The following is a 24,423-nucleotide window of genomic DNA, read 5'->3' as shown; positions in this document are numbered from 1 at the left end:
AACCTGCCAGATATACGGTTCCTTCCTTTTCCCTAAATATAGAATCTCTCAGAGCAAGCAATATTCAGTCTCAGGATATAAAACATACTTGTGTAGCTGCTGCTGTATTTAAATGCTATTCGAATTCAGTTTATTCTTAGCTTTAACCTCTAGTCAGTAATGTTTACAATGGATTTTTTTCCACTATTCAGTAAAATACTCTCTACTAAGATACAAGAGGGGAAAATACAGCAAAGTCTAAAAGTCTGAACACAGAATCTTTACTGTTTGTGTTCCCACATTATACTTGGCTCGAGAAAGTGTTTTTACAGGACCTGATTCAGCAAAGCACTTTAGAAAATCTTTAAGCATATGCTTGGACACTTCACAGAATCAAAGCCATAAACCCTAAATTAACTAAAAAACAATATATAAAAAATAAAAAAAACCTTCCTCCTTTGTGCCTCTTCCTTCTCTGTCCAGCAGCTTATGGACTGAAATATTTTGAACAAGAGTCTTAATTGATGAATCCCCAAAAATACAATCCAATTGGGAGAATGCACAAAAGTTTGGATGCTTACCTAAAATTCTGGAACTAATTAAATTTTACATGCAATTCTACCTCCAACTGCACTAAAACATTAAATGTTTACATTAAGAAACCACCTCTCTTGTGTTGGAAAACAGAAAGGAAGTTGTAAACTCTCATCTAAAAGGAAGACTCAAGCTGGGTTCCATCCTCATCTAATTAATTTTATTTTTTCAAACAGGTAGATGAGTAGAATAAATTGACATCACCAATTGAAGCTCTTCTAGCATTGATTTCTTTAGTGATAATACATGAATTCAAGGTATGAAAATATTTCCCAATAGCACAGTCGATTAGGCGGAATGAAAAGTACCAAATGATTGTACTTAATTGCAATTTTAAAATATAACCAGCCATATAGGACTGTGACAAAGGATCTGGCATTTGTCAATAAATCCTATTTAACAAAATAGAATGACTGATATGAGGGAATTAGCAGGAAAAAATAATAATTTCTGCTTAAAAGTCCAATATACAGAAATAGTACAGATTGAGCTAATTTAGTCTAATACCAGGAACAATTTAACATGCAAATCAGAATTCTGGATTTTTTTGGATAGTTATGGAGCAAGGATGGTCAAAACCACCTTTAAAACGCTTGACTGAGAACCAGGAAGTTGGGAGACCACTGCAGAACTAGGCCATGGGGCGGAAATGAGAGTAAGGGGAATGTTAGCATAAAGAAGGGACACTAACCAGTGTATGGAGAACAGAGACTATTTCATCAACCCCCCAGTAGATACACCACATCAAACAGCACTTTGTTGAAATGTGGATGTAACTTCACCCTGTTTTTATAAGGAACTCTAAAACCTTTCAGCTGAAATCAATGATAGTAGTTACAACTTGACCAAAAAAATTGATGGGGGTGGGATGGGGAATCCTGGGACACAGCAACCAGGTTGGCTAGGGAAAAAAGTGAGCAGCTGAAATATAAAGGCAGAGAAGAAAATCTGTTAGTCACTGTTATCAAATTTAGTTTTCTTAACTTTTCAGAGCACAAGACTACCAAACCATTTCTTTTGTTTTAATGTGGTTTTCTTGTTCTTTTCCTAATAAATATTGTTTAATGAGACCTCTGAAGTCTGTTGCTTGGGTAATTCCTTGCAGACTGTACCAAACAACAAACCATCCAAAGAAGGAAGAGTGTCTGAAACCTCCCTTCATTCAGATTCTTGCTCCCAAACCACACTACTAAAGCAGTCCTCTCCTATACGATGTGTTGCAAGCAGTGCTGTCAGTCAGGTGGACTCACTGAAGACACAGACCCGAGATGGGAATAGAGTTTAAGGAGACGGAAAAAAAGTGTCAGTTATATATAAATATGATGTTCTATAAAATAAAGCCAACTTCAAACTGACCATTACTTAATCTCAGTCTTGGAATGGAATGCAAACTTGTCCCCTGCAACACATGAACTACAGCATTTAATTTTTTTTAACCTGAAATCACAAAACACAATGAAAATAGTAACAGCAAAAATCATTAAGAATTCTTTGCTAATCCTACTCATAATACCTTATAAACATACATACTAAAAACTTCGTGAACAAGAACCCCAGAAACCGTTTCAGCCATTGTGCATGACAACTCATCAGCATGAAGAGGCAGCTTCAGATTCTACTGTACTCAAGAGGCAGCAATCCGATTTCCCAGCAATGCTAGTTGGACCAGAAAGCATACATACATTAAATTAGCAGTAAAATTTTGGATCTTGACATTCCTAGAAAGTGATTCACTCCTTTCTCTAGTGCCCCTTAGAGAAGAGGGAAAAAAGAGAGTAGAATGGTCTTGAAATCATTTACCCTCTTACATTTGTTGGCATTAGTACAGTTCTGCTGTGAGAAAGTCTTTGCAGTGTTATAAACTTGTAACTGACAGAATCTGTCATTTTTGGCAATGCTGCTCAGAAGAGAAGGTGAAAAAGACTTTATAGTGCCACAAAAGTTCCAACAGGAGAGCATTCTTAATGAGAATCTCAGTATTTTTTCTGGTTATAAAAAAATATAAAGATACTTCACCCCTCTTCTCAGCAGAGACAAAAATGAACTGCTTTTATTTAAGCCACAGAAGCAGTTTTTATAAACCGAATTGCCATGTTACTTTTGCAGAGATATTACTAACAATTTGACATTGAAAATGTCATGTGCCTTGATTTGATCAGTACCTAGTTCTCCTTTAATATCCCAAATGAAATATAGAGGTTGAGAAGAACAAAGGGGAAAAATGCATACAATTAAAGGGAGAAAAATCTCAATGCATATACATTTAATAAAATGTGCACCAAAATGTATTGCCTGATTTAAAAAGGAGCTAAGCACCTTTGGATCCTACTGACTTCAGTGGATACCCACCTCCTTTGAAAAAAATCAGGTCAACCTCAAGATCAAATTCCATAGTAAAAATAGTCTTATGGAATTATGGATCAGCACAGTGGAAAACCAAGGAACAGGAAGAATGGCTAGCATTACCATTTGGTCCATTTTTGGTTCCTTTGGTTTGGACAGGTTCCTCTACCCCCTCTCAATCATACCTTGTTTTTTCAATGTGTTTCATCTGATTTTTCTAACTTATTTCTATATTTTCCTTGGCAAGAGAAGGTTGAATGTTCAACTTTTGTAGTCAGATCAACACGAAGAGAACAGTAAGGCGGATAACTGTTATGTAAGATTTGTTCTCTCTTTAAATGGTAAGAAAAAGATCTCTTGCAGATTGGAAATGTCTGAAGGGAGACAACAGCCATCTTCCCTGCCCAATTTTATGCATCATAATAAAGGCATCAAGCTGCTCCACTCTCCATAAATCACAGAAATCTTAAAAGTACAGTGAACTAATGCAGTACACCTTTTCTTTGTCCTCTCTTCTCCTCCTCATCACTCCACAGGCAAATCAAGATGAGATAGAGGATGAAATCAAGAAAAGGTGGGGTGCACATAGTGACAGTTTCCCCTGCACCATTTGTGTTTGCTCTCCCTCCCCACTATTGTGTTCCTAGTACCACTACTGAAGCTAGAGTCCTTTGATCATTGTATACCAGGAGTGTAAAGAATGAACACTCCTCCCTGTGCTGCTCTAACCCATGCCCCTGGCCTGAGATCTAAAGGATCTCATAGCACTGTACTGGTGTGGCAAAGCTCTGCCCTACCCTGGCCCCAGCATCTCCCTTTTCCACAGAAATGTCTTTATCATTTCCGAATAGAATCCATGGAATTGGGGAGGAGACTATGTCAACAAGGAGTGAGAAGAACCTAGAATTTAACAAAATGAAGCCATAACTACAATCTGTTACAGAAAGCAATAGAAGTACTATAATACTACTTTACATTCCAGTAACAGTAATGAACTTTCCTGCCCTACAGGTCACTGTATACACACAAGCCATATTTAATAGATATTTTAATGTTACATTTTTAACAATTTTTAATTTTCAAAATATTCTGAAGTCTCATGTACATCATACAGTTATCTTGTTCACTTGTTCCTCTCAAACATACTGTAGTGAATGCACTAACCAGATCAAAGAAATTCAGAGTAAACAAATGAGATGAGCAAAAATTTAACAGAGGAAGGGCATTTTGGTTTTTAAGGACTCACTTTTGTTGATTCACAAAAAGGAATTTTACGCCAATACAAATATTAAGGGCACAAACATGAGGTGGTCTATTTACATATTTGTGAACTTGTAGGGAAAAAATATTGCCCAATATTACACCAAACCTGTAACTGCTACAACTGTAATTTCTTAGCCGTAAACTAAGAAAATCCATTGACAACAGAGAAAGGGTAACTTGATATACATCTTTGGGAATTTTAAATCTTTGCAGAGTTGGGAGTACTCAAACAATATAAAATCAGTATCTGGAAAGGTTCTGAATTAGCTTCCCCTTTCTTTTCTTGACCTATGTATTTTCCACTTTCTACATAAAAGCTCTAAGGAACAAATGCAAATTCTGAAGAGATGATAATGACAGAGAAGTGTAAGTAGCACCAAAGAGAGGTGACAGCACATTTGTTGTCATAATTCTTTGCATTTTTTCCCTTTTGAAAATTACTGGGTTTTATGTGCTATTCAACAAGACAACACAAAAGGTCTGAAAAAATGATACATGCCGAACTATGAGCAGGGACTCTACTTGATTGTGCAATGTTTAGCACAAGGGGGCCCTAATTCCTCTTTGGGTTCCCCACGTGCTATCACAATAGAAATAAGATAAAATAATCCTTTAAAGAAAAGTGTTTCCTTAAATCCTTAAACACACAGGTAAAATATGGAATCACTATTTTAGCCGCACCTAAATCCAATTACTCATTTTGTGATGACTATAATTTGTATAGGAGCCAAAACCTTGAACATGAAGATATCTAGTTAACAATTTAATCACAAGAATGTGATAGCTCCAGAAATGGCTACACTAGAAAAGAGTTATAATTTTAGTGTCCAATCTGGTACTTTTGTAAAAATCTTGAAGCTTACCGTATAGCTGCGCACAGCACAAGGCTATTAAATTCAAAGATAAAAGTCCTATGTACACCCAAAATGTAATTCAAATTAAAGTTAATTTACTATGTATATGTGATTCTTTAATTTCAGCTATAAATTACTATATAAAGAAGACAAGCTATTAAAATATTTGTGTATGTAATGTTTGATTAATGGGTTTGAGCAAAAAACTCTAGACACTAAATCTAGATTGCCCTACTCAGATGTAGGCCCATTGCAGTCAATGAGATTATGGACACAAACAGGATTTGACACAAAAATAATGCTTCAATAGTATTAACAGTACTTATTAATTAGTACTTATTAATTAATGATCAGTACTGTTAGGGCAATACCAAAACTCCCTGTCAAGTTCAATCATGTCTTTCAACTACAGTATTCTTGTAGCATGATTCATGTTCCCACTGTAGCTCTCAATATTTTAGGACTACAATCAACATCGATACAAAAATTCAATTAAGAACCTGAACCTGATAGATACCGAGATCTTCAACTCAAATAGACTTCACTCAGTGTTTAGGGCACTCTGAACCTTTCAAGAGGTGCTGGGTACCTGGCAGAATCAGGCCATTAGTGTGATCTTATTTTGTTAATGTTCCCTACTGTACTACCTTTATTTTAACTATGATTTAACTACATCCATTAAAATGGAACTGCAGGCCACAAGTACCTATCCTGATTAAAGGTGCCCACAGTAAAGGGGTCTCATGATGATCAACTGCCTTATTAAAGTGATTTAAGATTTCTGATGTTTCCTAAGATATCTTGAAAGGCATTCCTTTTTCCAGGAAAGACACATTTCAGTAGATATCAGATGAACGTATGACAACCATCTAACCAGCCTGCAGATTTAGGAATCCACATGTAGGCTGAAAAGATGCCTGCTCACACATACACACAGTAGTTTAAATAATGCTAGAGGAACCAAGGGCAGCATTATTATATAGCTTTTTTGCCCAATTTCATTGAATAGTTATTGTTTATATGCTTAAAAGATGCTTTGAACTAGCTTAAACGAATTGCAACTGATTAATTTACAGAAAAACAACTGCTGAGCAAATAAGCACATGCAGTGCCCGTTAAAATTCATTAATACATGCTTTAGGAGCCCTTGATACACCAACTCTCCCCATTTTTTATTTTTTTTTAAACCCACTGTAAGGTCAGAAGACGTAATTTGACTTGCCTAGTCAGGTTATGATGGGACTCATTCTCTCAGCTGCAGGGTAGGTCAGAGATTTTACTTGGGATTCTTCCACAAGATCCTTTCCTAACTACATACAATTTCAGGTTAAAGCACAAACCAAAGAGAGCCTTTGTTGATATAAAGTACCATATGAAGGCTAGAGTCTAATTTGTGCCTTTTGATTCCAGGCAAGATTTAGGATTGTGTGGTTACAAGCCACACATATTTTTACTTGGATTTACAATGTTACAATAAGTAGGCCATGGATCAACTGGCTCAAAAGATGAAATGAAGGAAAGAAGATTTGGATTAGGGTCACTGTGCGCAGTTAACTATGTGGTCCTAGGCAAGTGCTTCAAAGTGTTTTAGTTTAAGAACATAACAACGGCCATACTGGGTCAGACCAGACCAAAGGTCCATCCAGCCCAGTATCCTGTCTACCGACAGTGGCCAATGCCAGGTGCCCCAGAGAGAGTGAACCTAACAGGTAATGATCAAGTGATCTCTCTTCTGCCATCCATCTCCACCCTCTGACAAACAGAGGGTAGGGACACATACTGAGAAGGGAGTACAAGTAAAAACCACCATGCTTTTCTAATAGTTGGCCACTAGATGGCATGATAATGCTATTCTATTTTTTTTTCTCTATATGAAGAATTCACCCAAAAGATGGGCCTCTGCCATTTCACAAATATCAGTTAGTATGATTTCCTAAGCAATATCACATGAGCAATCATAAGACAGTTTACTTTTACTGCATAGCCCACATGCTATGTCGGTTTCATGTCTCCTGTTTTAACACCTGAGCAGAAGTATTTATATTCTTGAAGAGAAAGTTACAAAGGTAGGTCTCAGTCCAAACTTTGGTCATTTATAAGTACATATCTTATATGTGAGGGCAGTCCTGGTTTTGTCTTTTAGTAATTATAATTTTTAAATGATTGAATTTAACATTAAAAGGATTATATAGACAACTTAGAGGATTGGGCCAAAAGAAATCTGATGAGGTTCAACAAGGGCAAGTGCAGAGTCCTGCACTTAGGACGGAAGAATCCCATTTACTGCTACAGACTAGGGACCGAATGGCTAGGCAGCAGTTCTGCAGAAAAGGACCTAGGGGTTACACTGGACGAGAAGCTGGATATGAGTCAACAGTGTGACCGTGTTGCCAAGAAGGCTAACAGCATTTTGGGCTGTATAAGTAGGGGCATTGCCAGCAGATCGAGGGACGTGATCACTCCCCTCTATTCAACATTGGTGAGGTCTCATCTGGAGTACTGTGTCCAGTTTTGGACCCCACACTATAAGGAGGATGTGGAAAAATTGGAAAGAGTCCAGCAGAGGGCAACAAAAATGATTAGGGGGCTGGAGCACATGCTTTATGAGGAGAGGCTGAGGGAACTGGAATTGTTTAGTCTGCAGAAGAGAAGAATGGGGGGGGAGGATTTGACAGCTGCTTTCAACTACCTGAAAGGGGGTTCCAAAGAGGATGGATCTAGACTATTCTCAGTGGTACCAGGTGACAGAACAAAGAGTAATGGTCTCAAGTTGCAGTGGGGGAGATTTAGGTTGGATATTAGGAAAAACTTTTTCACTAGGAGTGTGATGAAGCACTGGAATGGGTTACCTAGGGAGGTGGTAGAATCTCCTTCCTTAGAGGTTTTTACGGTCAGGCTTGACAAAGCCCTGGCTGGGATGATTTAGTTGGGGATTGGTCCTGCTTTGAGCAGGGGATTGGACTAGATGACCTCCTGAGGTCCCTTCCAACCGTGATATTCTGTGATTCTATGATTTAAATTCGTAATTTAATTAGAGATTGTTGCTGTATTTCATCCATCATTAAGTTGTGCAGGAGGTAGCAAAGATATGAAGAGCAGGAGACTGAAAACATGAAGATTCTAGGAAATTTGATAGAGCAATGGAGAACTTAAAAGGGTAAGAGGACTTTGGAGTTTCCACAAGAGTATACCGAATAATAATTAGCAATATCTACTGTTTTCCAGCAAAGCAAGTGAGACAGAGACACTTGTTATGAAAATTATGGAACCTATAGGAAAACGTGGGGCTCTGGATGCATGGCGCATGCATATAGACCTCAGTGGAATACAACAGGGACCATCACTCAAAGAATAATAATAACATTCTAGCAAACTCTTTATAATATAAAATTTAATTGAAACTTGATAATCTTATTTTTGTTTTTTCCCTTTTATACGTTCTTATTTCCTACTAGTGTATATCTTTTTGTATCTTCTCTCCTCTCCCCTCATCCCCATGTATTTTCCTTTAGGTTAATGTTTCTAAGTTTAAACATATTTTTCTCTAAATTCATTAATTCTCTTTTCTATTCTGATTGTGTGTTTTAATACTCTCCCTCCGCTCCCGTATTTTTTGTCCCTATTTAACGTTTCTTCAAATATTTTTATTCTTTCATTCTGGAATTATCTTGTAAAGCCTCATTCTCTCTTCTCTTCCCTCATACCTTAACTCTTTCTCCTTTCCCCTTATTTCACCATTCATCTTTCTCCTTCCCAATTCTTTTTCAATCCCCCTCCCCCTTTAAAAGTATTAATTCAAACCCAAACAACAGCTGTCAGTGTGTAAACTAAAAAATACTTGTACATCACTAGGCTTAATTTATCTATCACAGCAATGCTAATTTTAAATCATCTGCTAGTACAAGGCTGAAAAGCTTACGTAAACAAATGTGAGTAATTTATATAGTGATACACTCAGCTTCCTGAACCATTTACTTACAAGCACCTATACATATTATGTTGTCATATGGAGCTCCACAAGCCAAGGAGAAAAATTATTTCCAGTGCTGCTGACTTGCTGTATGACCTTCAAAGCAAGTCACTCTGCTTGTTTAGCCATCTGTAAAAGTCTTTCAGTGAAGATACAAAACTTCCTTGAATGTTTGTAAAATGCTTTAAGATTCTCAAGGAAAGCATTAAAGAAGTGCAAAAGATTAAAACAGACTTGACGTTAATACAATGCTGACATCCACCACCACTTCAAGGCTGGCCAACTGATGTTAAATTTATATCTGTTGCAGAAATATTACTTTTGTATTTCATAGGTCTGATTTCTTGTATCTAGTATAAAGATTGGTAAGGGTTCAGTGTAGTTAACCTATGTCTTTAATCATTACTTAACTGTAAATTTACAGGGCAAAATCCTGCCCCTATTAAAGTCAATGGGAGTTTTGTCACCATCTTCAGTGAGGTCAGGATTTTACCCTTAGTACTTAATCCTAATCTATTTCCTCAGGTGGCAGGTATCTTTCTAGAACAACACATTATGATTGCAGTGCTGAGGAACAAAACATATCTGCAATTTGTAATCTGCCATGGATTTTTTAAGATATTCACACAGTCCTACTCTCGAAATTATAGATATTCCAGAAATGTAGCCTGAACCACTAGGTTTAACAATCTGATGGTTAAATCTTGCTGACTTGCATTTCTGCAACTTTTTCAAATCAAGATCTGATCACCAGCTGGATACCTGTATTCAGAGAGAGATTTGATACCTCAAACCTAGATCTTTTTCAAGTGCTGCAATCCAGTGCCCTGTGTCCCATCACGCAGGTACAAACAGAGCTATAAACCATGAAGAATTTGACAACTTCAGCCCTTTTATTGGTTTGTGAATTATCCAAGAGCACACTGATCTTTGCTAGCTTGTTCTTCAGAATTGTTCAAACATCCTATGCAAACTTCTCAACCTCTGCACTGTTTGCAAATGATTCACCTACATTTTATCTTCAACCAATTATTAGATGTGGTATTTGAATGATCACTTAGGTCACAATAAATCAGAGCAAATCTTCGTGAACACACTTGTATGGATATTCATGAGATTTCTTCTAATAAACTTTCTTGCAGAAAATAGAATTCATAGGACTATCATGGAAAATGAACAAAAATCAATGTAAATTCATGGTTTTTACCTGAGTTAATGCCCATGAATACTTTTTTTCAGTATTTGCCCAACTCTAGATAAAAATAGATTTGTGGATTTCCCCATTTATCCTGACACTAGATTTGTAAGAGCTCCAAATATGTCATTCTGCTGTTTTTATCATAGTCCACTGCTTTTCCACAAGGAAAAAAAAACATGAGATGGGACACTGTGATGCTACTCCAGGGAAGAACAAAGGACAAGTAAAGGAGTCATCAGTGGCTGGTATTAGAAGTGTGGAAAGCCATCATTTTTAACAGTAATGCAGGGGATGAGGAAAGGGTTCAATGTAATTTTACTGCCTTTCAGTGGTATCAGACATAAAAGTGAATTTCTAAATGCATATCCTTATTGAACGTCTACTTCTGCTTCCTTTTTCTTACTCCTCTAACTAAAGGAAGATACTCACTGGAAGAGACTTTAAGAAGGGGCATCGGAAATATGGGGTCTAACATCAAGTGCACTTGAAACTGGTTTATCATGACAAAAGATGTTTTTGGTTCAATACTTAATTCTGTGGCAAAAGATCAGTGTCTCAAATCACCAGAGGTAATTCAGTAAAAGCCAGGAAATTTTCCTCACTTGAATATTTAAATGCTTTCTTCCCAGGAAGATTGAATATTTAATAGTCTCACAGCTTAAAAATAATCAGACTACATATTTATTATCATCTCGTCATAGTCTTAACTGCACTCCAACAGCCAGAACTCCTTACAAATCTAGCTTTTCAGTTTTAAGTATTCTCTAAAATTATAGACAGGGCATGAAAAATTTACTCTTTTCCTGCTGAGCATGGAAAACTAAGCTATGAATTTCTACAGAATGCAAGACTTCATTAAAAAAAGCAGAAATCTCTAGCCTTAAAATTTTCTTTGCAACCATGCTGTACATGAACAGAATGATGCAGCATTGTCTTCTTGACTCTGCAGACAACTCCATCTCCTCTCTTCTGTTCATGACTGAGGGAATTTTAAAAGATTCTGGTTAGTTTCACAGCTGCTATCTAGAATCTTTGAGCAGCAATGAAACTACAGTATCAAGAATGTCAATATCATGCTGCTGCTGATGACAGATATGAGCACCACAGAGGCAGACTCTACAGATATACTAGGAGGAAGACAACCCAAAGAGCGAGTCTGAGGTAACCAGAGAGTAGTTGTGACCTCTTCACCACACTCCTTTACAGTAACTCAGGGTATGTCTACACCTCAATAAAACAACTGGGACTGGCCTGTATTAGCTGACTCAGGCTCAGACTGCAGGGCTATAAAAATTGCATTATAGGCATTTGGGCTAGCGCTGGAGCTCTGTGACCTTGTGAGATGGGAGAGTCCCAGAAATTCTCTCCCCACGCCACCCCCATCTTCCAAAATGCTCTGATCAGACCAGAAAAGAAGATATAACTAGACATCACCATCAACTTTATGGCTGTGTCCCTGAATAACTCTTGATTCACAGGGATGTCAGTTTCCTCCAACCTATTTTCTAGCAGTGTCCTTTTACCTTCTAATAAGATTAACCTTCACTTCAGAATTAACTTGAGTTATCTACACTGAAGTTAATTTAGTTCAAGTGACAGTGGTCATGCTGAGAAAATGTAGAGGAGTTGCACTGTATGTAACAGAACAGTGTGATTGCTCCAGGCTCCAGCATGAAAATAGAGAAAACCCAAAGACTCTGAACAGCCTTAAGTTTAGAAGTGAGATCAACAAGGGTGATGTCGTGGTGGACATCTGCTATAGACCACCAGACCAGGAGGATGAGGTAGACGAGGGTTTCTTTGGTCAACTAACAGAAGTTTCCAGATCACAGGCCCTGGTTCTCATGGAGGACTTCAAATCACCCTGACATCTGCTGGGAGAGCAATAAAGCAGTGCACAGACAATCCAGAAAGTTTTTGGAGAGTGTTGGGGACAACTTCCTGATGCAAGTGCTGGAGGAACCAACTAGGGGCCGTGCTCCTCTTGACCTGCTGCTCACAAGCAGGGAAGAATTGGTAGGGGAAGCAGAAGTGGGTGGCAACCTGGGCAGCAGTGACCATGAGATGGTCGATTTCAGGATCCTGACAAAAGGAAGAAAGGAGAGCAGCAGAATACGGACCCTGGACTTCAGAAAAGCAGACTTTGACTCCCTCAGGGAACTAATTGGCAGGATCCACAGGGAGGCTAATATGAGGAGGAAAGGAGTCCAAGAGAGCTGGCTGTATTTTAATGAAGCCTTATTGAGAGCACAGCAACAAACCATCCCGATGTGCAGAAAGAATAGTAAATATGGCAGGTGACCAGCTTGGCTTAACAGAGAAATCTTTGGTGAGCTTAAACACAAAAAAGAAGCTTACAAGTAGTGGAAACTTGGACAGATGACTAGGGAGGACTGTAAAAATATTGCTTGAGCGTGCAGGGGTGTAATCAGGAAGGTCAAAGCATAAATGGAGTTGCAGCTAGCAAGAGATATGAAGGGTAACAAGAAGGGTTTCTACGGGTATGTTAGCAATAAGAAGGTGGTCAGGGAAAATTTGGGCCCCTTATTGAATGGGGGAGGCAACCTAGTGACAGATGTGCAAAAAGCTAAAGTACTCAATGCTTTTTTTGCCTCGGTCTTCAGACAAGGTCAGCTCCCTAAGGATGCACTGGGCGGCACAGTATGGGGAAGAGGTGAGCAGCCCTCAGTGGTGAAAGAACAGGTTACGGACTATTTAGAAAAGCTGGAAATGCACAAGACCATGGGTCTGGAATTAATGCATCCGAGGGGGCTGAGGGAGTTGGCTGATGTGATTGCAGAGTCATTGGCCATTATCTTTGAAAACTTGTGGCAACCGGGGGAGGTCCAGGACAATTGCAAAAAGGCAAATATCGTACCCATCTTTAAAAAAGGGAAAAAAGAGAATCTGGGGAACTACAGACCAGTCAGCTTCTGCCACTCCAGATTCAGAGACCCTAAAATGTTGATCTGTTAACATTCCCACATTGGTTAGCAAATTCCATATCACCTTCTTCTGATTTTTTTTCTCTTTGTCCAACAACAAATGCTTCAATTAACAGGCATTTAGGCCACTCACTGACACACTTATTCTTGAACTATTGGACAACTATTGGATTACTATTGATTAATACATTTTCACAATACTATTATAATTTTGAATACTTCAATAAAGTCTCCTCATCCCACCACAAATTTCTTTTCTTCATGACAGACATGTTGATGAAACTTGACAATGGAACACAGAACAAGTTCATACAGTATTAATGCTAAAACCTGGATTTAGTGGGCCACTCGAAAGCACACTACAAAATCCTTCACTTTCAGCATAAGTCAAATATAACAGATAGAAACCATGCTAAAGAAATGTGTAAACAATACACATTTAGCTTTCAATGACTTCAGTTCAGCTGACTCCCAAAAAATAATATGTATGCTCTTGTGTTTAAGGCTTCGCAAGGATCAGAATACTGTTTCTGACTGCACTATTCTATTTAATTTACAAAAGACTCTTGAGAATTATATGTTCACAAGGTAGGAAAGTACTTACAGCACTAAATCAGTGTGAAGAATTTGTTGTAAGGGCCTGACCTGTATCATTAAATTTCAACTCCCAATAGGGAATCAGAATCTAAAATAGTCAGAAATTCTCTCATTAAACATTTGTAAAAGACATTGAAATGAAAATAGTATGTGGGGTTTTTTAAATGTAAACTTTATAGTGCAGAGCTGGTGAAGCAAACAAGGCTGAATTTCAGCATTGATTTGAGAGAGAGAGAGAGAGAGAGAGAGAGAGAGAGACAGACAGACAGACAGACAGACAGACAGACAGACAGACACAGACAATGTGCTTTTTCATAATTGTGGAAGCAACAGACCAAAACTAGATTACATTTTATTCATAAATAATTTCACCAAAATAGTTGATGGGTCACAGCTTAGTACTTCACTTAAAGAAGTTGAAGGAAGATATAAATATAGTAAAAAAAACAGAGATAAGTTACTTACTGATGTAAATGCTAAAAGCTCCTCTTCAGTTAGCTTGTGTATTGGGTTGTTCTTCTGGAAATCTATGCTGTAAAACAAGAATTATTTCAGTATATACAAAATAATTTCAGTTCAATCAATACAATCTTTATATATAAAGCATGCTTCTCAAATTTGCAAAATGCTAAAAACATCTTTTAGAAAACAATGAATTTTTTATGAATAAAAATGTTTTATTACGTATGTGCAACAGAGGGTTTGGGCCTTTGTCCATAAGTCATAGATCATTTGGGGGGGGGAAAAAAAGACATTTGGGTATGCTACATCCTCTCAAGGAGGTTTTCAAAAGATGGTACCCAAGATAGGTTGTTAAAGACCCTTCAAAGTGGCATTAAATCATTGTTTTCTCTTCCTTAGTGCCATCATCTAGAGGGTGGAGAGCAAAACTGTTTTATGAACTTCTATTTATAGCTCTTTGCCTTCAGAAAACTGGGAGAACTAGAGGAAGGATTTAATAAGCGTGTTAAGGGGGACACAGAAAGAGAAGCAGAGTGGTCAGAGAAGGGGATTAGTTTCAAGGAATGTTATGCATTTAGTTTTCTTTTGTATCCACTCTCTTTCTGTAAACAAGCCAAGATACCTTATCTAGTTTAAGCTTATAAGCAGTGTCAATTAAGATACATTAAGCCAGTATTTTAAATCCATTTTCTGTCTTTCCAGACACTTGTTTGTGTTAGGATTACTGATCAATGGGTAATTGGTCTCAATCTTCTCCAAAGAGAAAAACTCCATAACCTTTAAGGAGAAGTACTGAAAGGTAAAAGATTTCTAGAATATGCAACCTCCTTTCAATCTGTCAGGGAGCACTGACAGAGGCTCCTCTCCCAGTAAGCTGCCAGCAGGCTGTAGTGAGCAAACACAAGGGAAAAGCCAAAAACAGAGCAGAAGATGAGAGATGGCAAGGATATTAATCACAGTAGGATGTATCTGTAAAGCCAAAAAAGGAAATGGGTACACAACTCCAAATAATTGGATATTTCTTACACAAACAACTCAAAACAGCTCACCAAATCCTGTAATGTACTACAAGTGATATATGAAGTCCATCAAATGGTACAAAAGGGGATGACAGGGTTATAATTCCAGCCCCATGTGAAACACCAAATTATATTAAGGCCTAAATCACACTATAAACAAATAATGATCACCACTGAAACTTTATAATTGCTTTTTCCAAGTACCTGACATTGCAAAATATAAAGAATACAGTGGTAATGTTCTTCAGGTAAAGTTGCAAAGATTCTCATGGGAGCCACGGAACATGAAAAGTGATTATGCTCTTTAATTCTATACCCTTCAAATGGGAGAAATTTTGTGTCTCCAATCTAATTATCCTCCAACTTTAATAATAATTATACTTTGTGCATATATTGTATAGTTGCATTATAGACATAATATGCAACTATGTAGTTAAAGATTGTTACCATTCATAAGCACAATGGACACAGTTAAAGTTGCATATTAATGAGAACATTTTCATTTCCCGAATTTTGCTCATTTATATTTTTCAACCTTATGTTTCATTAATATCACAGCAGAACATAATTTCAATGCAGAATGTATTCCTTCATTGAGGTCTATCTATAAAGAAAGTTTAACTTGAAAATTTTATATAGTATTGTACCTAATATATCTACATTTTGTTTTCTTTGCTCTCACCACACTGAACATCCTCCTAATCCACCAAAACTACCTAATTCAGAGTTGGGAAGGAATTTTCATGGCTCATGGGATTTTATTAATCCCATTTTAAAAAAATTATTGAATACCATTTTGCTTCCTCCAGAGTAACAAATATTATATGTACACAGCACCCGAGAAGCATACCATAGGTTTTGCAGAACAAAGGAAAGAGATACCTTGTCCAAGGAACTTTATCTAGAGCTCTACATTTGACTCAAGAACCCAGTCATAGATAAAAAAAGATGATGGGGTCTCAGAGAGGACACAGTAGGGAAAAAGGAGGATGAGAAATACAATATTTTTTATTTGTATTCCAATAGTGCCTAAACACCTCATCATTCTAGGTGCTGGACAAACAGATACACATTTCCTCTGCCTCAGAGAGCTTACAGTCTAAGTGAGCGAGACAGAAAAAAGAGTAATGTTGGATATGTCTACGTTTGGAGCTGGTGGTAATTCCTAGGTCAAGGAAATATACTCACTCCAGCTCTCATCAAGCTAGCGCACTAAAAATAGAATGTAGCTGCAGTAACGTGAGGTGCTATCGGCTCCAAGTACATGCCTTGAGGCTCGGATGTGTACATCCTTGGGGCAGCTAGCCTATCCTGCTGCTTGTACAGACATGACCAACTCTATTTGGCTCCCTTCTTTGAAGCAGTTCATACACTTTTACTGAAACTTTTCAAATAACGTCAATATGAGGCAAAGACAAAGCATGAAAAGTTTCAGTCTGGATAGTTAAAGTTTCTCAAAGTTACAAGCGGCAAGCAGTTATGTTAGAAAATGTGAGGTATTCTTACTACAAGAGTTGCTATCTCTCTTCCAATATTTTACTGTCTTATTGGTTCGTTCTTTTTTTGGTTGAAGTAGTAAAATTAAAATATGAAGAGTAAACTATCTAGTAAAGCATGTAAAGGGATACCAGCCTTCAAGCTAAAGATAAAACACTCAAAACTACTGTAACCAAAGGAATAATACAATATATTTTTAACAACTACTAAAGGGTTTGTATATTAGCTATTACACGTATATGGCTAAATACAACTGTGACGGTACTGCCCGTGGGAGCCAGCTGAGGTCACTCACAAACAGGGTGAACTGCAAACCAAACGGGGCAGACAAACCCCAAACGCTGGTGGTTATTTCAATACTTAGATTTACCAACCAGCACAAAACAGCTTCTCTAGTACCTCACTGGTCACTTAGAAGTCCAAACCACGCAGTTCCCTTAAAGTACCCAGCCTCAGGCCTCCATCCAGACACACCTGTCAGATATGATGATGATTCCTAAAAATCTTACTTCATCATATAAAAAAGACGGTTACTCACCGTAGTAACTGTTGTTCTTCGAGATGTGTTGCTCCTATCCATTCCAGTCAGGTGTGCGCGCCGCGCGTGCACGGCTCTTCGGAACATTTTTACCCTAGCAACTCCGGCGGGCCGGCTGGGCGCCCCCTGGAGTGGCGCCGCCATGGCGCTGGATATATACCCCAGCCGGCCCGTCTGCTCCTCAGTTCCTTCTTGCCGGCTACTCCGACATGGGGAAGGAGGACGGGTCTGGAATGGATAGGAGCAACACATCTCGAAGAACAACAGTTACTACGGTGAGTAACCGTCTTTTCTTCTTCGAGTGATTGCTCCTATGCATTCCAGTCAGGTGATTCCCAAGCCTTACCTAGGCGGTGGGGTCGGAGTGAGACGTGGCAGAGTGTAAGACTGCAGAGCCGAAGGCTGCATCGTTTCTGGATTGCTGCACCAACGCGTAGTGGGAAGCGAAGGTGTGGACAGAAGACCAGGTGGCCGCTCTACAAATGTCCTGGATGGGGACATGGGCTAGGAAGGCGGCCGACGAGGCATGCACTCTCGCCGAGTGAGCGGTCAGGCGACATGATGGCACGCGAGCAAGCTCGTAGCATGTCCGGATACATGCCGTCACCCAGGAAGAAATCCGCTGCGAGGAGACCGGCTCGCCTTTCATGCGATCGGCAACCGCTACAAACAGCTGGGTCGAACGCCGGAAGGGCTTCATCCGCTCGATATAAAAAGCGAGGGCCCTGTGGACGTCCAGGGTGTGAAGCTGTTGCTCACGAGGTGAGGCGTGCGGCTTCGGGAAGAAGACCGGAAGGAAGATCTCCTGATTAAGGTGAAAGGCCGACACCACCTTAGGGAGGAAGGCCGGGTGTGGTCGAAGCTGCACCTTGTCTCCGTGGAAGACGGTGTATGGTGGACTAACCGTTAGGGCACGGAGCTCAGAGACTCGCCTTGCCGATGTAATTGCGACAAGGAAGGCTGTCTTCCAGGAGAGATAGAGTAGAGAGCATGTGGCCAGGGGCTCAAAGGGCGGTCCCATCAGCTTGGCCAGAACGAGGTTTAAATCCCAGGTCGGAGTAGGACACCGCACCGGCGGGTACAAGCAGTCCAGGCCTTTAAGGAAGCGGGAAACCATCTGGTTAGCAAAGATGGAACGACCTTCTATGGATGGACGAAAGGCGGACACGGCTGCCAGGTGTACCTTCAAGGAGGAGACCGAAAGACCTTGCTCCTTAAGGTACCAGAGGTAGTCCAGGATGGTAGGGATAGGGACTACGAAGGGATTGAGGCCTCGTTGATCACACCAGAGTGCGAAACGCTTCCATTTCGCAAGGTAGGTGGAGCGAGTGGAAGGCTTTCTGCTCTCTAGCAGGACTTGCTGCACTGCCGCCGAACAGTCCCTCTCTGCGTGGGTCAGCCACGCAGGTACCAAGCTGTAAGATGGAGGGACTGTAGGTTCGGGTGACAGAGTCTGCCGAAGTCCTGCGTGATGAGGTCCGGCCATAACATAAGGGGCATAAAATCCCGAACGGAGAGCTTGAGCAGCAGGGTGTACCAGTGCTGCCTCGGCCAGGCCGGAGCGACGAGTATCACGTGGGCCCTGTCCCTCCGAAGCTTCAATGGCACTCGGTGTACGAGCGGGAACGGAGGGAAGGCGTAGAGGAGGTGATCCGTCCAGGAGCAGAGGAATGCGTCCGACAGGGAGCCTGGGGAGCGACCCTGGTATGAGCAAAACAGATGGCACTTCCTGTTCTCCTTGGAAGCAAACAGGTCTATCTGGGGAAACCCCCACCTCCGGAAAATTGTGTGCACCACATCCGGACGAAGAGACCACTCGTGTGAGAGGAACGACCTGCTGAGATGGTCGGCCAGCGTGTTCTGCACTCCTGGAAGAAATGAAGCTTCCAGGTGAATGGAGTGGGTCACGCAGAAGTCCCACAGGAGCATCGCTTCCGTGCAGAGGAGGGAGGAGCGGGCTCCGCCCTGCTTGTTCACGTAGAACATTGCCGTCGTGTTGTCCGTGAAGACTGCCACGCAGCGGCCTTGCAGACGGGCGCGGAAGGTGTGACACGCTAGGCGGATCGCTCGCAGCTCCCGGACATTGATGTGGAGAGCTAGCTCTTGGGGGGACCAGAGACCCTGGGTGTGAAGGTCGCCCAGGTGAGCCCCCCATCCCAACGCCGAGGCATCCGTGGTCAAGGTGACGGATGGGCGAGGAGGACGGAACGGGACTCCTGCACACACGACCTCTGGGTTCAGCCACCAGCTGAGCGAAGCGAGTGTCGGCTTTGTGACGGTGACTACCATGTCTATTGAGTCGCGGTGCGGGCGGTATACCGACGCCAGCCACGATTGAAAGGGGCGAAGGCAGAGCCTCGCGTACGCCGTGACAAACGTACAGGACGCCATGTGGCCCAGGAGGCGCAGGCAGGACCGAACCGTTGTCGTGGGAAAGGTGAGAAGGTCCTGGATGATGGATACCATCGTCTGGTGCCGAGAGCGTGGGAGGCAGGCCCTGGCCAAAGTGCAGTCGAGGACCGCTCCGATGAACTCCACCCGCTGTGATGGAGCTAGAGTGGACTTCTCGGCAATGATGAGAAGGCCGAGGGACCGAAACAGGGATAGTATCTCTGACATCTGGTCCTTTACCAGCTGTCGGGATGTCCCGCGAACCAGCCAGTCGTCGAGATATGGGTATACATGAATGCGACGACGGCGGAGGGCTGCAGCAACTACTGCCATGCATTTGGTGAAGACCCTCGGCGCGGTGGACAGGCCGAAGGGTAGCACCGCAAACTAGTAGTGCGCACCGCTGACCACAAAACGCAGATAGCGTCGATGGGGAGGGTAAATCGCGATATGGAAGTACGCGTCCTTCATGTCGAGGGCGGCAAACCAGTCTCCCGGATCCAGGGAGGGAATGATGGTCCCCAGGGTGACCATGCGAAACTTGAGCTTGAGCACATACGCGTTGAGCTCCCGGAGGTCCAATATGGGTCGGAGACCTCCTTTCGCCTTGGGGATAAGAAAATATTGGGAATAGAATCCCCTGCCCCGCATGTCGTGAGGCACCTCCTCTATGGCACCCAAGCTCAACAGAGTCTCGACCTCTTGTAGGAGGAATTGCTCGTGAGAGGGGTCCCTGAAGAGGGACAGGGAAGGCGGGTGGGAAGGAGGGGGCGAAACAAATTGAAGGCGGTTGCAAAATAAACGGGAAGGATCCGGTACAGAGACTGATGGGCTGTCCTCGGGCGTCCCATCAAAAGGCCTGTTTGGGCCCTTGAGGGGCCTTGGAAGGCGCCTGGCTCTGGTTGCGCCTGTTGCCCGACGGTCTACGGCGACTCAGGCCGGGACGCCGGCTATTGTAGGGTCGCGACCTAGGCTGGTTAAATGGCCGGTAGGGTTGCTGCCGGAAGGACCTTCGCTGGGTAGCCGGTGTGTGCATACCCAGAGTGCGAATGGCTATGCGACCGTCCTTCAGGGTCTGAATTCTGGAATCCGTCTTTTCAGAAAACAGACCCTGAGTGTCGAAGGGTAGGTCCTGCAAGGTGTACTCCACCTCCGGTGGCAATGTGGAGGACTGCAACCAGGAGATGCGCCTCATGGTTACTCCTGAGGCCAGGGTTCTAGCACCTGAGTCCGCGGAGTCCAGAGCGGCCTGGATGGAGGACCTGGAGGACTTCTTGCCCTCTTCCAGGAGGGCCGTGAACTCTTGGCGCGAGGCTGTTGGGATCAGCTCTGCGAATTTCGCCAGGGACACCAAAATGTCAAAGGTGTATCTGGCGAGGAGGGCCATTTGGTTGGCGATTCGGAGCTGGAGACCCCCTGCCGAATAGACCTTTCAGCCCAACAGATCCATGCGCCTCGCTTCCCTGGACTTCGGCGCTGGAGCTGGCTGACCATGCCTCTCCCTGTCGTTGACCAACTGGACCACGAGCGAGTCTGGTGCAGGATGGGTGTATAAGTACTCGTACCCCGTGGGGGGGACGGAGTACTTCTTTTCGACACCGCGGGCGGTGGGAGGGACGGACGCCGGTGACTGCCAGATGGTAGTGGCGTTCTTCTGAATAGTGCGGATGAATGGCAAGGCCACCCGCACTGGAGCCTCAGCTCCAATTACATTTGTCACCGGGTCCTCGTCCTCAGTGACCTCCGCTACCGGAAGGTCGATAGCCTTCGCCACCCTGCGAAGAAGGTCCTGGTGGGCCCGCAAGTCAATAGGTGGAGGGTCTGCCGTAGAAGCCCCCACCACCGCCTCGTCTGGTGAAGATGACGAGGACAGACCTTGGACCACCGCCTCCACAAGTGGGTCCTCTATGGGGTGGGCAGCTGACTCGGACCGTGGATGCTCCGTGGGATCAGGCGGTAACTGGGCCTCACCCAGTGATGGGGGCGGCCTGCTGACAGTGGCCTCCGGCACTCTGCGTTCGGAGGCTGGGGTCCGCTGGGGGCAAGGTAGCCCTTGAGCTTCATATTGGGCCCAGGGGACCCAAAAACCCCACTGCTGTGCCCCGTGGACTTGTCCGTGCGGGGCCGCCTGGAGATGGCCATAGCTGTCTGCCCGCGAAGCGACCGATGAGTGACGGGATGGCCACGGAGGTGCGGAGGCGCTAACGGACTGCGCCGTCGAAACTGGCAACCTGTCCCCGGGCGGTGCCGAGGGTCGGTGCCGGTCATCGCGGTACCAAGATGGCGAACGAGACCATCGACTGCCGCGGTGCCAGGAGCTCGACCGGTGCCGGGAGCTCGACCGGCGGTACCGGGAGTGCCTTCTGGAGTCACGGTGCCGGGAACGGTGCCGGGAATCGGACTTTCTGCGGTGCTGACGGGACGGTGATCGGGACCGGGAGCGTCTCCGGGAGTGCGACCGGTATCGCGATGTTGAGTGGTACCGGGACTGCGACCGGCATCGAGAAGGTGAACGGTACCGCGATGATGAGCGGTGCCGGGACCTGGAGCGGCGCGACGGTGACCGTCTTCGGGACCGGGAGCAAGACCGAGTCCTGGAGCACCATCTATCCCGTCTGTCAGGGGAAGGGGGCCGCATCATAGCCGGCTTACCCGCTGACTTAACAGACCACACCGGCGCTGTCGGGGGCCGGAGGCTCGGTGCCTCTATGAGCTCTCTCGCCGTCGAGAATGTCTCGGGCGTGGACGGGAGCTGTAGCTCTACCGCGGTCGGCACCGGGGAGCAGGGTGGTACCGGACTCAACGGCCCTTGCGGCGCCGGAGTCAACGGTACGGTGCATGGTCTGTGCACCGCCACAGCCGGTACCGGAGGCGTCGGTGATGGCTGGGCTACTGGTCCCGAAGGCTGCGGCTGCGAGGTTGCCTTCGCCGGCTTACGCTTTCTTGACGGGGAGAGGGAACGGTGCCGGGTCGCCGGTGCCGCTCGCGGAGGCCGAGAAGCCTCGGTACCGGATCGGCTCGGGGCCGCTGGTGCGCTGCGCGCTGATGATGACTTCGGCGCCGGCGGGGTCGGTCCCGGGGCTGGAGCGTTGCCTCCCTGAGGAGCTGTTTCAAACGACTGTCCCGCTCCTTTCTCGTTCGAGGTTTAAAAGCCGTGCAGATAGGGCACTTATCTGGACGGTGAGTCTCCCCGAGGCAGCGCAGGCAGGAGTCGTGCGGATCCCCGACCGGCATGTGCCGCTGGCACGTCGCACAGGGCTTAACCCCGGTGCCTTGGGCATGAGCCCGCACCGGTTGCGGAAGAAGAGGGGTAAACCCCCCTTATTCCCTTATCCTAAACTATAACTAACTAACTTATTCAACTATCTAACAACTAAGTACTTAACAACTATATACATACAAAGGTAGATAAACGCTAGGGCTGTGGAGGACAGAGAGCACTCCACTGTTCCAACTGGCCGTCATGGGCGGTAAGAAGGAACTGAGGAGCGGACGGACCGGCTGGGGTATATATCCAGCGCCATGGCGGCGCCACTCCAGGGGGCGCCCAGCCGACCCGCCGGAGTTGCTAGGGTAAAAATCTTCCGAAGAGCCGTGCACGCGCAGCGCGCGCACCTGACTGGAATGCATAGGAGCAATCACTCGAAGAAGAAGAAAAGGTTCTTCCAATCCCAAAGGATCAGCCACATACCCAGGTCCAATTATAACTTAGATCTTAACCAAAATACATGCTATTAGCCAATTCTTATTAACTAAGCTAAAATTTATTTAAAAAGAAAAAAGAGAGTGTTGGTTAAAAGATTAATATACAGACAGACTTGAATTCAATTCTTGAGGTTCAGATACACAGTAGAGATGAGCTTGTAGTTGCCAAAAGTCCTTTTAGAAATAGTCCATAGGTTATAGTCCAATTTCCATATTCAGGGTGGCTCCAGTTATTGACTGGGGATCTCAATCCTTATGGCTTAAAATTTCCCCGTCTTGAAACCCAAAGCAGATCTGAGATGAAGAAGGATCGTATCCCAGGCTTCTTATACATTTCCAGCAGCCTTTCGGCCTGAGAAAACAATAGGCTTAACTCCTTCTCCTAAATATCCTGGCAATTAGCACAGGATAATTTATCCATTAAACAGTTCAGATACAGGTTAGCACAACCTTCAAAGAGACACATAGACAATAATGCTATTTCACTCAAGTATCATCATAAATGTTAATATTCCTTTTTTGATCTTTGAATTAAAACTATAGCAATAGACAAGACTTGTTTGCTGACATCACAAGCCCTGAGCCGACATCTCCCCTTCTACCTCTAACAATTCAGACTTGCATTTCAAAGCTCTAGTCATTTACATATCTTCCTAACCAGTCCTCAAGGTTCACCCATAGGTCAGGTCAGTCTATGAGTTAATTAACTCTTTCTTGCCCTGTCACCTTTCAATGAGATATTATATCACACTCATAACGTCACAACAACCTACTTCCATACTTCAATAACAAACATCCCTTTCCTCTTACCACCTGAAGATGTATGTTTCTTTAAAATGATACCGATGCTTCATGGAAACCTTTGGAGAACACTGAATTTGGAAACAATTCTGCCTCCGTGTGTCAGTCTGTTTTTTCCTTCCTTTAAAAAAAATTACCACGGCAGTTTTCATGAAAACAGAAACTTGATAACTTAAGATTTTCTCTGCTTCAGCTGCTTCTTCCCTTACCTGAAATCAGCTGTTAAGGGGAACACCACAGCCATCTCCACGGCAACCAACAATGGAG

The 24,423-nt window shown here is 43.3% G+C and overlaps 1 protein-coding gene across 1 annotated transcript in view; it reads right to left on the bottom strand.

Annotated features, from left to right (window-relative positions):
- Positions 1 to 24,423, bottom strand: part of TTC27 (tetratricopeptide repeat domain 27) — a 202,724-nt gene that overhangs the window by 103,277 nt on the left and 75,024 nt on the right. Inside the window, exon 9 of the mRNA XM_045011797.1 lies at positions 14,209 to 14,275. Within this exon, the coding sequence (XP_044867732.1) occupies positions 14,209 to 14,275 (67 nt within the window). The remainder of the gene's footprint in view (positions 1 to 14,208; positions 14,276 to 24,423) is intronic.

The sequence above is a fragment of the Mauremys mutica genome, chromosome 3, assembly GCF_020497125.1.
Source record: "Mauremys mutica isolate MM-2020 ecotype Southern chromosome 3, ASM2049712v1, whole genome shotgun sequence".
Taxonomy (NCBI): Eukaryota; Metazoa; Chordata; order Testudines; family Geoemydidae; genus Mauremys; species Mauremys mutica.
The sequence above is the reverse complement of the archived record's forward strand: the minus strand, read 5'-3'. Positions and strand labels throughout refer to the sequence as shown.